Source organism: Microchirus variegatus, assembly GCF_963457635.1.
Source record: "Microchirus variegatus genome assembly, chromosome: 10".
NCBI classification, from domain to species: Eukaryota; Metazoa; Chordata; class Actinopteri; order Pleuronectiformes; family Soleidae; genus Microchirus; species Microchirus variegatus.
This window is the reverse complement of record NC_139811.1, coordinates 14,957,084-14,972,639: the sequence shown is the minus strand read 5'-3', so window position 1 is coordinate 14,972,639 and position 15,556 is coordinate 14,957,084. Positions and strand designations below refer to the sequence as shown.

Genomic DNA, 15,556 nt, shown 5'->3' with positions numbered 1-15,556 from the left:
GTCACCGCGTGCCCCCTAGTGGCGAATGCGGGAATCTAAAACATAATAAATTGCACTCCAGATGTTTCGTAACATTTTATTCAACAAATAGCGTCAGGATAATGACCTGTGTCATAAGATGCGAAAAAGGTGTGAGTGAGTATTCTGTTTTTGTCCATTGTTGTCAGCTGACTTCTGTTTTTAAATGTGATGCTGTCACCGGAAGTCGCTCTCGCGGCGTCTTTTAGCCACTTCCTTGGCAACTAAAGAGTCCGTGACGACCACTGGAGGGAGCGAGAGGAATAATGGCGGAGGATATCGGTGCCCAAAAATCACTTTGGCAACAAGTGTGTGAAGGTAAGCTGACTGTATTCTGTTAAAGTGTGTAAACTGAGTTTAGTTTAACTGGAAAAACTTAGTTTTCTACCTTGTGTTTGTGTAGAGTTTGAAGCGGAGCGGCCCACTTCTCCCAGTGCTGATGAGATGATGAGTGACAGCAGCTCAGTCAGCTCCCACTGTTCCCAGTTCAGTGTTAACACACACGGACTCACCACAGACGAGGTGAACCATTCTGCCACATGAGGAAATGAGGCACAGATTTCTTTAATTAATTTATTCCTAGACAAAAGTGACATTTCTTATTACAAATGATGTCACTTTTTTGCCATGTGCAAAATTCTGTTTGGGGGGGGGGGGGGGGCTAGTTTGGAGAAATTCATATCTTTTGGAAATTCCTAAACGATGAACAAGAAAACTCACTCGTCGGTTGTGATATTGTCTGACCATTTTCATCAGAGCTTTTACCTTTTATCACTCCCGGCTATCGCTATACATGTGCGTACGTTTCAGCTGTGTTTACCCACAATGCCCTGCATTGTAGTCCATTTCCTGAATTCAGTTATATATATATACATTTTTTTTAAATCTGGTTATTTATTACATTTTCTGCATTTTCTCTGCACAGTAGAACAGTATTTTTGGATTTTCCTCCGAGTACCACCAGAGAAAGCTTGCGTACCTGGTGATACTCAACCACAGTTTGTGAGCCATGGCCTGCCACTTTATTAGGTACGCAGGACACCTCATGGTCTGTGGCTGTAGTCAATTTACTTCATTTAAAGAGTAACAGTTGTTCAGAGATAGCTTAAATTGGAGATCATTTTTAATTATCACTCTGCTGAGTCAAAATGTAATTACAGATTTACAGCTTTAATTACATCAGTGCAAAGCTCTCGTTACCCGTATATCCCTTGATGATGAACTATTTCATACCTATCTTTCTCCTGCTATAGTCACAATTATGATATTAAATGTTCTTTTGGCTCAACAGTCTGCTGCATGTCCTTGATGTTATACCTGATTCTAGTCCCTGGTTTCATTCAGGTTTTTGTGGATGCTGCTGACCCTCTGAAAGACTTCGACCCACTTCTGTCCTGCTCTGCTCTTGGTGACGACACGGTGTTAGAGACACAGAACTGTTCATCATCGCCGTCACAAGTCCAACGTAAGCAACGTCTTCAATCCCTGGTACTGAATTAACATTTTTAAGGCCCCTGTTGTGGTGCAAGTTCATTAAGTTATCCCTAACCTGTACAACTATCTGTTTATTTACAAACAGATCCCATAGGAGGTGCAAAACTGTATTTTTGTCTCTCTGATCACATGGTGTACATTATGCTGACTGGTTATTTCGGTATTATTGATTCATAAAGCAAAAATCACATGCTGTCAAATTCCCAAACCTAGTTTCCCAGTTGTATTTGATACACACATATACTTTTTCCGTGTCTGACATTTTATACACTGATGAATCGATTGATTATTACAATAAAGTCAATGGCTGATGAAAACAAATTGATGAAACTTGACCATACAAAACTCCTAATCAGTAAAAATGTGGTAGATAAACAGATTTGTTATTATTCCTGCAAAAATACATTAAACCGAATTTGGTTTTTTTGGGGCACTTTTGTTTTTTGTTCTGTTGCAGTTTCCCACATGGCAATATAATATGAATGGGTTCTGTATTTGTGCATGTGTGTGTTGTGTTGTCAGGTCCTGTAACATGTTTTATGGAGAGGAAGGTGTTTCCCGTGTTGTTGCCTGGGCTGCAGGCTCTGCTGAGAGAAGCGCATGAACACGGCTGTTTCCAGGTCTGAATTTCATCTGCCTTGAAGCCTCCAACGAACTAACAAACGATAGACGGTCAATATTTCTGCATGATCACAGTTTGTTTTAAAGCCTGTAAACTCAGAAACTCAGTAAATCAGTCACTGGAATTGGCAGATCTGCTGGTTAAAGATAAAGATAAAGACTGGAGGACAACTTGACCTACAAAGCAAACATCAAACCACTTCATCGATAGATCAGAATAAACCACACCTTCACATTCAGTACATGCTACATGTTTGATTATAATTTCCCATATTGTTTGAAATCTGTGCATCTCCAAACATGGTGATTTTGATTTTATGCAGAGAAATAACCCTCATTTATTAAAGTATATTCACGTACAGTTTGAGGTACTTGAATTTAACGTATAGTTTCTATTTACTACCAATTAATTCTCTGATGACGTAGTACTTTTATGTGACAAAACATTCAAAGATATCCATCCAGACAAAACAGTAAAATACTTGTGATGTGTCAGTAATAATAGTGTCAGTACATTTTTCTTTGCTTTTACTTGCAGAGGAAATCAACAGCGTTTAACCCATGTGACTTCCTCACTGAATGGCTCTACAAGTAAGTCCATCGCGTGTCTCAACAACTAACTCTTGACTTTATAATACCCACTGTAGTTCAGGGATTCTCTCCATTGTCATGTTGTAAGGGCTGTGTGTGTGTGTGTGTGTGTGTGTGTGTGTGTGTGTGTGTGTGTGTGTGTCTCATGTGTTTTCCTCTCCTCTCACTCATCTTTTTTCCCTCAGTCATAATCCTCGCAGACGTGGACATGGCCCGGTGAACTTCTGCGACATCCCCTTTGTCCAGGACTGGCTCAGTGTGCAGTGAGTGTCTCCTCAACCTGTCAACTGTCTCACACACATGAGATTAACAATTGTGTGTGTCTGTGTGTGTGTTGGGGGTTTCTCCCATAGTCCAAAAACATGCAGATTTGGGCACAGCGGAGCGCGGATGGTTGTTTGTCTCTATATGTGTCCCTGTGATGGACTGACAGCCTGTCCAGGGTGCAGCCCGCCTTTTGCCCTATGTCAGCTGGGATTGGCATCATCGCCACCCTGTGACCCTCATGTGAAGAAGATGAATGGATGGATTGATTAAATCTGCTCATGAGCAATTTGTAGTTTCTCTCTCAAATATCAATTTCACAGGAATTCAAGATGTAAAAATGAGATATAGATTGAAAAAAAAATGCAATGCAATGCAATTTCCATGCTGCTTGTATTTTGTTTTTTACTAGTTTTCTCTTTGTCTCTCTCTGTTCCCAGTCCCAGACGTCCCATTCCTCTGTTTCTACGCCTCAGTGAAGATGAGGCTGCTCTGCTCATTCAGGCTTTCTGGAGGGGATACAAGGTACACTGGACATTACAAAGAAAACAAAACATGCTGAGAAAACTAGAACTTGGTTTGTTGGCAGGCAGTGTATATGGAAATTTGTGAAAATACGTACTTCTACTACTACTATCATGGCTCGATATGATCGATTTCTTCTTAGGATCAAGTCAAGACAAGAAATTGACACAATAAAAAAAACATTTAAAGCTTTGAAAGGTGGACCTCGGCCGAGACAATAACCTCATCCATGTTAACTTGGGCTGATTCCAACTCCTAAACTTTCCAAATTGATCGAAGAAGTTACAGTACACTGTGGACATGGATTTGATGTCATAATCATGAAGGAAACCTGTTATTACTGCACAAACCACAGTGTACAGTCAGGTCCATAAATATTGGGAAACGGACACAGTTCTCTTCTTTTTGGCTCTATACACCACTATAATGGTGAAATGAAACAAACTGCACACTTTCAGCTTTAATGTGAGGGTATTTACATCCAAATCAAATAGGTGTAGGAATTGCAACACTTTATGTGCCTCCCACTTTTTAGGGGACTATTCTGCTGAAAACCCTCTTCTCCCCCAAAAAGGAATTGCATTTGCATTTTGCGACTTGATTATGTCATCAGTGATCCTTGGGGTTTGATTCCCTCCCGTGTGGGAGCGTCATGGTCTGAAATGCTCTGCGCTGTGGTAAAAATAGACACACAGACAGTGCCAGAGGAAAAACATCCGCAGTTTCTCCACACAGTCTCCTGTCGTGTGAGGATGCAAGCAGGGGTCATGTTTTTGTTTGTCTCGCTCACACCACAAATGTTTTCCTTGTCCTTCGTGAGGATTGGACTCAAGTGTTGGGCGACAAAACCTTTGAGTGGTGCTGTGCTGCCATGACCAAATGAATGATGTAAAAGTATGTTGCCTGTATGCTGTGTAGTTTGTGGGCGTGTGCTTGACATGACATGCATCCAGATTTGGACCACTTGATCACCAGCAGAGGGCAATATTTCCTCTTTTACCCAGTAATAGGAAGAGATTAACTCGTGCTGACATGAGGTGGCAGCAGTGAGCCAGCTGTCTGTCACCTCCAAACTGAAAGAGGTTCAGTTGGGCCAGTGAGGGCACTGCAGCAAGCACCACAGCATGGAATGGGAGCACATGCAGTATCCGGAGGGATACATCTCAGGTTGGAACACTTTCAGGTGGATGAAGATGATGTTGCAGAGTGGCCTTGGAGTAGGAATGGGGCCAAAATGGAAGGAAGTGCGTCATTGGCAACCTCTGAGAAGCACCGGGAGGCTGAGGGCCCAGCACACTTAGGCTTCTAAGTTGAAGACCTAACATGACCTATTTAAAAGACACTGGGTTGGAGCTACTTTGTTATTTTAGGCAGGCACTGAGGCAAGGTCTTGTCGTGGCTGCTGCTGCTGCTGCTGCTGCCTTGGCTTAAGAAACTCTGTAGTTAGCAGCACAATGAGCAGCCGAGTAAAAACGAAGGATCAGCACAAACAAACTGCTGTGTGGCACTGATGCACTGTGAAACCTCATTTGTTTCTCTGTGTGTATTTCTGTCACAGTGTGTCTGTGTCTGTTCCTATGATGATGATAATGACGACAGTGTGTGTGTGCGTGCGCGTCAACAGCATGTCACAAGCCAATTATGTCATTTATTTTCTCAGATATATGTATTCAGATAAAGATCTCACATCAATGTATATTTCACCAGACTGACGTTTTAAGTACTTAGGAATGTTGGTTTTACAGACCATAATATATATTTGTAGAAAAGACATTACAACATTAAATACAGGTTTTCTTGTTACTTGTATATATATATATGGTGGAGGAGAAAGCGGTAGATGATGGATGGATTTTGAATAAAATATACAGTAAATTAGAAAATAAGCAACAAGATGACACCAAGGATGCCAAGGATGCAGAATATTCAGTTAGATATGCAAATTAAATGTATTACTGTAAATAATGAGTAATACGTTTAGTTTTAAATTTTAAGTCTTTTTTCACAATATACATACTGTATATCAGCCTGGTTGAAGCATGTCTGAGGAAAGTACATGTGCACCAGATATTGTGAAGAAGTGGGTCACTGACATTGTTTTTTCAATAGAGCCTTACCATCAACAGCAGCAGCAGAAGTAGGCCTGTGATTCCAGTTGAATGATCAGAGGACACAGATTAATGAATGGTTTGGATTCAAGTCCAGTGTTTAGTCGATGACCGGTCACGTGCATTGGCTTTCAATGAAGCAAATGTGTCACACACACTCATGACATCCAGGAACCGCTGGCTCTGCTTCCTCCTCACTTCCCCAGCCTACAGAGAGCCTGTGGAGGTCATGGTGTTCCTGACTCGGACTGGCCACCATAAATGGCCCTAATAACACAGGGTTTCTCAATCCTGGTCCGTGTTTTAGATGTTTCCCTGCTCCAACACACCTGATTCAAATGGGTCTTCTCCAATGCTTGCCAATGAGCTGATCCTTTGAATCAGGTGTGTTGGAGCAGGGAAACATCCAAAATATGCAGCAGAGTGGGTCCGCAGAACCAGGATTGAGAACCCCTGCTCTAATACACACCTCAATCTGAAACAGGGAGATTTGCATCAGTCGCATTTACCTTCACGCAGTGGCGTTAACCACTCATGAGTCTCCAGCAGGAAACAGATTACAAACTGCTGGAACCCTGATGTAAATATTGACGTTTTAAATGATGTGGATTTGTGGGTGGAGTGTGGAGCTTAAAGAACATGGTGGTTATGTTTTTGTACAGCCTGTCGAGCGTGGACGGTGATCTGACTGCAGCAAATCCCTCAGAAACAGAAGCCATTGTGCTGCTGCAGAGTGTGGGACTGTGCGAGGAGCTCAGTCTCACAGGCAAGCTTTGCACAAAAAGGAAAACGGCTCAAAAAAGGCTGCGCAGTGGGATTGAAGTGTGTATGAGACAGCGAGAGCGAGACAGAGAGCGGTTGACGAGGGCATGCTGTGCGCAGTTTGTGTTTCTGTGTGCTTGTTGAATCTCGGGCTTGTGTTGTGCTTTCTGATGGTGTGGGCACTGAAAGACAGCCCTTTTTTTTTTTTTTGTGTTTTTGTGCCGCTCTTGTGCATGCATCTGTGCTTTCGCATCATCAAATATACAGTACCTGTGTTTCCATACAGCTTACAGTGTCTTACTAATGTTTTCTAATCACTCTAATCCCCACCTTCATGCATACACGCAAGCATGCAAGGACTTGAGTCACGTGCACCCTGAAACAGACTCTGCCATGTGTGCCGAGATATCGACGAGGAGATATTGCACGAGCAAAGGTTACGTAACTTTTTGTCAGAACAGATAACAGATATATCATTTGCTTTACATGTCATCTTTGTGAAAAGTAAAAAAAATCTCGGCACACAGACAGGCTTCAAACTGCACACACACACACACACACACGTACAGACACAGAGCTCATCTCTTTGTCTCCTGCTATCACACACAAAGTGACAACATCCTGGAGAAAGCTTGTATATTCACAGCGACTGTGGAGGAATTGTTTTTAGTCTTGATGTGTGGCGACACATTATTAAGCATTGTCTCAGGATGTCCCCCCTCAACCACATGTTTTCTGTCATTTCGGGGGAAACGCAATCGGCGAATGAATCAAAACATGAGGTCTTCGGCAGAGCCACACCATGACACAGTGTAGAAACGGCCATGTGGACTTTACACATAAGAATCGTGACAGACTCCAGACCCCCATCCCCCCCCCCATTTCAATTTGTATGGTTTCCTCTCATCAGCAGAGGGGGCTGCTGTGACATTGTGACTCACTATTCCTCAACCAATCACCAGGCATCTATACAGGAACCCTTTCATATCCACTGCTAATAACAATACTGCACACAAGCAGGCACTCATGGGAAAATGTTGGGTTTGAATGGAGGAGGAGAAGGAGGAGGAGGAGGAGCAAGAGGAAAACCAAATTGGGCAAAGGAGAGGTGGAAGAGAATACAGAGTAGTGAGGAGAGTGGTTGGAGGTGGGTGATGTTGTCTCCGGGGAAAGGCTCACCTTAATAGTGGAGGAGAAGACGAGGGAACGCAAGAGTTAAAAACCAGAGAGAAAGAAAGAGGAGGAGAAGGAGGCTACACTGCTGCAGGAATATGTTCTGTTAACCTGAAACAGCGAGGCTGTTTAATAATGTTGCAGGGAAAACACAAATGCACCTGTTTAAAACAGGAAAACACACAAACACTCCCAGTCATCATTTATGACCATCTTCAGAAGATTCAGTGGTGACTCTTTATGAAGTGGTGCAACAGCAAAATGATTAATTCATCATTATTACCACTTGCTATTGTTACTATATGATAATAATCACAGTTAGACTTAGAACCTTCCTTTTTGACGAAGCTTATAGTTAGAACTGGCTCAGGGAAACCTGGACCATCTCTTAGTTGTGCTGCTATAGACGCAGACTGCTGGGGGAATTCCTGTGGTGCACTCTCATTCACTTTCTCACACTCAGGGTATGAATATGACTTAATTATATGTCATTAAACTTGTTCTTTCTCTCCCCAGTTTGTTTCCCCTCTTTTTCTCTCTCTCTGTCTGTGCGTATGCTCATCTTGCAGGTTGCAGGATCCAGATCCAGTTTTGAGGCTACTACTACTATTATTATTATTATTATGATTATTATTATTATTATCATACATATCATCACAATTATTATTATGCTAGAATTAAAGGTGCATTATGTAATAAATCTAAAGCAACTGGCCATAAAATCCTCCATAATATGTCACAAAAATCTTTTGCAGATTGCAAATCATGTTTATGTTTTGAAATCATGTTTTGGCATGTGGCGCAACCTACCGCCATCTAGCAATCATTGCAGTCAGTAGAGTCTCAGCTGCCGAGCAACCACGGGTTGCCAGTTACGTCAGAAGACGTGTTAAAGAGGTCAGAGTAAGGTTCGGGGCAGTAGTAATTATGGTTAAGGTTAGGGTAAGTCTCCTGAAAATGAATGAAAGTCAATGTAATGTCCTCAAATGTGTGTGTGTGTTATAGATCAGAGCACGCCCAGATGTGCAGGAGCTGCGCCAATGGCAGAAAAGACTGAGAGAGAACCACGATATTGTCAGAACTGTTGAGGAGTTTTGGGCCCAACAAGAAAGCCGAGGTGAGGTCACACATGCGCACATATACACACACACACACACACACACACAAACACGGTAGGTTGAGCTTGAAGACAGCTTCTGATAGGATAAGACTGGATGCATAGAACCTATAAAGTGTTATACAGCAATGCAGTGCGTGTATGTTATAAACATATATATGCACTGATATAACCTTGTGTACATTATGGTTGTGACAAAGAGAGAATGAGGCCAGCGACAGTAAGAGAAAGAGACAGGGGAGAGAGGAGGAGAAATAGAGAGCTGATTACACATGAAGAAAACAGGAGAAAATGTCTGCAGGCATCAGGGTGGGTTTATGTGACAGAGAAGAGGATCTCGGCTGAGACACGAGAACTCATTTTCGCGCCCATCGATTGTTTACTGCTTTATTCTCCACATCAGGATTGTGGACGTGGCTGGAGCCAATCCCATCTGACATAGAGTGAAAGGCAGGGGGCGCACAGGTCACCTGTCCATCACAGGGCCAACACACAGAGAACAACAACCATTCACTCGCACACTCACACTTATGTTCAACTTAAGAGTGTCCACAACCTAATCTGCATGTTTCTGGACTGCGGGAGGACGACGGTGTACCTGGAGAGAACCCACATGCACACAGGGAATTCACACCGTTGGCCTTTTTTACTGTGAGGCAACACTGCCTTAGCCACTGTGTGAACCGCTGAGTTTAATTTATCTCTGTGTTATTACTAACACACACACCGCATCTATTCACGATGTCAACAAACAGCACGATCATAAACAGGCGTATTTGTGACACTGACACATTCCACTCAAACAAAGGTTTGCTGGCTCGCAGCCACCGCGGCAGGCTGGTGAACATTCTTCCGCTCTGGTGTAGCCACATCCTCACAGTGCTGCTGCTGCTGCTGCTGCTGCTGCTGCTGCTGCTGACACACATACACGTCCTGCACCAATACTGCTGACCTGACATTCTAGCAGGGGGCCTGTACGTGTGTGTGCCGTGCACACAGGCTGCCGTTCTACAGAAGCCATTTTTTCACACCGTTTCAAAAGTTTGTTTTTAATGTAATGAAGATGCTGCCCTGCGGTAGCTGACGCATAAATGAGCTACAGCGGTAGAGCGATGGAGATTGAGAACTTATTTAGGGCAGCTACCAGCTCGCCCCACCTCCATGCTGTATGAGTCAACCCAACAACAGCTGCACTTGTCTCATTTGACCTGAGGAGACCAGCATGTGATACCTTTCATGTTTCACCGTCCAAAATCGGAATTAGCCAGCGGTAGACAACAACAACAATAAGGCAAAGAGCAGCCACTCCTGATGCTACGTTAAGGGTCAAATGGCCACGGCTTACTGGACAGGTGCAGCTCTCACCAGCTCATGAATCACCACAGGACTGTCCTTGACTGTAGCTCGACATCTTAGATGTTTATACCATCAGGGCTTTTTACCCTAATGGTAATAACAATAATAAGTCAGGCTTTTTATACATTTTATCCACTCCAATCCAACTGTATTTGTAAAGCACTTTAAAACAACCACAGTGGATCAAGTGCTGTACAGAATGATACATAAAAGGCACATTAAATAAAAGGCATAGAAGGAAGGCACACAGAGGTAATAAGACAAAAGTAACAGTCAAACCACAATAAGAAAAGCACAACAAATAAAACATTAAACAATTCATATATACTGTATATATCTTATCTACAGATTATGATACAGATACAATCTCTAAAAAATGGCCTTCCCCACATATTACAAGCAGTCACTTCAACGAATGAGGAGTCCTCTTGATTCTCCCAAATTGGACTTCAACTCAGGTCAGTTCTTACAATATCAGATCGCTTTGTCAGTTATTCCATGTCAAGGGAGCAGCACATTTTAAAGACTTGTATATTGCTAGTGTAATATTATTGTTCCCACATCTGTGACGGATGCAAAAACAAAAACAAACAAACAAAAAAAACAGACTTTGCATGGTATCTGAATCGTAATATACAAATATTTAAATCTGTTTTTGCCCGAGAATCATTTTCAGGGACCCCCTTTTCAAAGATGATAAACCGCTGTGACCCAGTTCAAAGTATGAATCAGGACAAGAGCAAATTTCTTTCTATTGCCATTTCAGGACCAACTTACAGTCTCTTATTTAAGGCTGTAAGAATTATGGGGATCAGAAAAGAATCTCTGCACGACCAATCTGTGGGCCCTGATCGCTGTTATTTGCACATTCTTACTTAGAGTTCAACCACAGTGACAGTCAGTAGTTTAGAAATACTCCACCAGAAATGTCACCATACCGTCCATCCCTTTTCTACCGCTTTATAATCCACAGGAGGGTCACGGGGGTGCGGTGCCAATCTGAGCTGACATAGGGCAATAGGCCAGTCCATTGCAGGGCTACATATCCCCGCAGAAAGGCCTTGTTCCCTGGGTTTACTTACTGCAAAGGCAAGAGTGCTAACCACTACGCTAACCGTGTGGCCCATGTTGCCAAACCATCATTTGTAATTGGTTTGTTGTGGCTCTTGTTGTGGTATAAACGACGAAATACAGGAGTTTAATCATTGCAGCTTCACAGACATAAAGTCATTGTCTTTTACTTGCAGGTAGCAAAAGGTCACAACAATAACAACAATGAGCAAGTAAAGGCCTGTACATGCAGAGAACAGACACATTTGTTTCCACGGCTGCGAGGCGTCATTATTTTTCTTGCAGCTTGTTCTTGGCAAATCGTCCAGGCAGAACTCGGACAACTATTGTGTGATTGGCCAGAAATATGAAGTGGGCGTGGTTAATTCTCCATGAAGACTTCCCAGGAGTTCTGCACTTCAGTTTCTCCTGAAGTATGAAACGTCCTGGCCAGAACTAAAGCTGCTCTTATTTGTACAGGCCTTAAGTCATATATTATCAAGGAATTGCATATTTAGTGATATTTCATTTCCGAGAACCCAATTGGACAATTATTTATTTACCCTTAGACATGATGTACCTAATATGTATTCGAAACACAAAAGTAGAACTGAAACAATTTAAGTGATTAATTGATTACTAATCGATTGCTAAATTAATATTTTGATAATCCATTAATCGGTTTAAAGCTTTTTTTCATTATTAAAACAATATTTCTGATTGTATTAGCTTCTTAAAGCTCCCATAGAGTGGTCCTATCGCGCATATGTGTTAGTTATGGAGGTCTACTTACATTAGGTTTGTGGACAAAACAAGACATTCAAGAACATCGTCATTTCCAGGTTTGATGAACACTGATCAACGTTTTTTTTTTTACATTTTCTGAAGATTTATGGACCTGACTCGGAGCTTCACATTGTTTAACAAGACTGGTCCAGACAGTGCAGACCACAGCGGTGTGTTTTTATCATTTAGTGCCATCAGTGAACTCGGATCATATTAACAATTGCACCTTTTGTTTATCTGCAGTGGGCTCAGCTACGATAGATCTCCCAGAGAACCCCAAGCCGGGTAACTCTGACGTGTCCGTCCAAGTGGTTTCTCCAACCCCCCAGAGCACCGCGGTCCACACCCCCACCCAGACGATGCCCCAGGCTGGTGAGTGGCTGACCCCAGGCCTGTGCGTTGTGGAGGAACCGCCACTGAATAATTTCCTGAGTGCAGTGTCTCCATCATGACTTGGACTTCACAACCTGAGCTAAAAAAAAAAATGTTCTGGGTACAAAGCTTTTCTGGTGCATACAGGCTATTAAACCCTATTAGGTTGGTGTCAAATTGACCAAAGCGATCAGTCAAACAGTCTATTAAAATCATCTGTAAGCAGTTGGATATGTAAGCAGGGATTTATGGCGAGAGAGCCATTTCTAATTAGTTGATTGCTTTCATTGCCTTTTTGATGAATTGCTCCCTTTTCACTATCGCAGTGACAGATATACAATACAACTGCAACTGTAAGAATTTAATGTGGTGTTACTGACATTTATGATCTCAGGTCTGAATATTGTGTGTTCTTTTTGTGTACTTCCACTGAACACAGTCATCAAATTTTACATTTGATCTAGATTTTGCAGCGAACCTGCTAAAATCTTCAGTCTCCTGCTATTTGTGGCAACTTTTGGGACCAAACTTTGTCGACTTTGGAAAGTTTATTTACGGAAAAATTCTGGATTAAAAAAAAAAGACGAATGCTTCTCATTCTATGGTCGTTCATTGTTTTTTCCTTCATGCCCACTTTAAATGAAAATATAAACAGATGTCTGCCGTATTCAAAGAGTTCACACGCTCTCTTCCGAGTCTTCCGGCCACCCAATAATCTAAAAATATTTAGTAAAACCAAAAAAGAAAGAAAAAAGTACCAAATGATACTAAATGATGGCTTTATCTGGGTGTGTTTGTCCAACTTTGAGAAATTTGGTTTAGTTCAACTTCAGACTAATTACAGACCTATTATGTCCATCATGATAATCAGGCCTCCTGGATTTATTTTGATTTTATCGCAGTAAATTTGTAAAAAAAATGTCAGTGAGTGAGTGATTTCTGCCCCTTTCACACCTTTCACTTTTTATATCTGACAGTTATTCAGCCATTTAGGAATTACGGTACTGAGAAGCTGAAGTCACAAACGTGTGATGCGCTGGTGAATCTCGTCTGTGATTGGACGTGCAGTCTAGGAGTTACAGTAACACAATAATTACTGTTTTTCCCTAATGTCACGTAAATGTACTGAAGGAATGAATCAGCCTATTAACTCCACATGACTGTCGTGTTTCTCATTCCCATGGAAGCCAATTTCTGCCAGTGTGATGTAAAAAGAATCCTGTAATTCATTATGACTTAGTATCTGAAAATATTGACTTATTATCTGAAAATATTGACTTAGTATCTCAATATATTGACTTAGTATCTCGAAATAATGACTTAGTATCTCGAAATAATGACTTAGTATCTCAAAATAATGACTTAGTATCTCAAAATAATGAGATAATATCTCAATATATTGACTTAGTATCTCAAAATAATGATGTAGTATATCAAAACTAATGACTTAGTATCTCAAAATAAGATATCAATATATTGACTTAGTATCTCGAAATAATGACTTAGTATCTCAAAATAATGACTTAGTATCTCAAAATAATGACTTACTATCTCAAAAATAATGAGATAATATCTCAAAAATAATGATTATAATGACTGAGTCATTATTTTGAGATATTTCCTCATAATTTTGAGATACTAAGTCATTATAATGACTTACAGAATCTGTTGTTTTTCATCACACAGGCAATTACATTGTGCTAGTAGAGTGAGGCGGCTGCGAACCGGTTTATTAGGAATATCACTGAAAGCAGAAAGAGTCACCCACTAAAAATCCCAGAAGTGAAATCTACTGCTCAAAAAAAACCCTGCTTGTTCATCACATTGTTGGGATAAATAAATGCTTCATGTCTCCGGCCGCCAAACGCTTCCTCAGTCAGATCTGATTTTATTTGCACAGCCCATTTTTCAGACGAAGGACGCAACAGTCAAATGATGTGTTGTCGTTTCTTTTCACTGAGACCAAACAGTAGCAGAACAATAACATCGACAGTCAATGTCAACAAAAATTACGCAACCGCAGCTTTAAAGATTATGCCATTTCCCAGACAGTGTTTTTAGTAAACTGAGTTAAATTAAATGCACTGCTGGCACTTTCCCATCACTTCTTGAACTTAGTGTACCCGAGAGGAAACTCCCATTTCCTCCCCAGTGATTGTGGATCGGTGAGGTAAAAGGTTTGGTGACAAATGTCTTTCCTGACCATCTCAGTCAATGATGCACATCAGCTCTCAGAGAGGCATGGGACTGGGGAGGGTCATGTATCTTCCTTTGCAGGTTTGTGGATTTCTGCGGGACAGCTGCCACAGGGTAAGGTGATAAAGCAGCACATTTTCTCTCTGCAGACATCTGATAGCAAAGCCAGCTCCACAGAGTCTGGCAGCACTGGGCCGGGGCTGAAACTGGATCACACCGCAGTGGGTGCTCGTCTGTCATAGCAAAGCCAGATAACACCTGGTTCTGAGTAGCAGGCTGAAAAGGCGGAAGTGTAGAATACAACTGTGTTTACACACAGACATCCTGACTTAAAATGAAACATTCCAGCTCTGTCTTTGTGTGGATTGAGAAGATGTTGATTTATTTATTGTTATCATTATTATATATATATATATATATATATATATATATATGACTATAACTATAACTATAACTTTTGCTCATCGATCTGTACAAATTAGATGTCATTAATGCCCTAAATCTGGAGCTGGGTCAGTTATATGAGGGGCCATCATTTTGGACCATCACAATTTTACAGTAGCACCACAATGGACAAACTTAACATGTTGTGTGTGATTTGAACATGCTGGATGGAAGATATTACTTTAAAGGAATATTTCACTGATTTGTATTTAGCTTTGTACTACTAGAATAGGGGTAGAATTTTTGAAAGAGAGTGCTTCCCAACCCCAGTTTTTTCCCTGAGTTGAGAAATATCTTCACGTGCCCACCGGTGACCCTTGGTCCTGTTAGAGTAACTGTTAGCAAAGATGGCGGACACTGTTTACATTCTGGGGATGGGGTCCCGTCCCCAGGGTGGGTCTAAAAAGTGTGGAATTAGCGTTGCAGTTTCAGGCTTGAACCAAGTGACCAAGTGTCACTGGTGGGCATGTAAAAAAAAAAGAATTAAGATATAAGGGTAAACTGAGGTTGGGAAGCACAATTTACACAAAAATACTACCCCTCTTCTAGTAATAGAAAGCTAAATGCAAATTGTTGAAGTATTCCTTTTAATGTTTCCATGTTTCCAGTTTTTGATTAAATCTTATATGTCAAAGATTACAGTTTACACATCAAACGCATTTATACTTCAAATGTACCG

General features: G+C 41.4%; 1 protein-coding gene across 1 annotated transcript; it reads left to right on the top strand.

Moving 5' to 3' along the window:
• Nucleotides 1–284: 284 nt before the first annotated feature.
• iqck (IQ motif containing K) lies at nucleotides 285–12,317 on the top strand (the record flags this gene model as incomplete). The annotated part of the gene is made up of 9 exons (XM_083895818.1): nucleotides 285–336; nucleotides 422–540; nucleotides 1,363–1,483; nucleotides 2,035–2,132; nucleotides 2,672–2,724; nucleotides 2,910–2,987; nucleotides 3,429–3,513; nucleotides 8,562–8,673; nucleotides 12,109–12,317. 9 exons carry the CDS (start codon nucleotides 285–287, stop codon nucleotides 12,315–12,317), a joined length of 927 nt encoding a protein of 308 aa, XP_083751944.1.
• Between the last annotated feature and the right edge of the window lie 3,239 nt (nucleotides 12,318–15,556).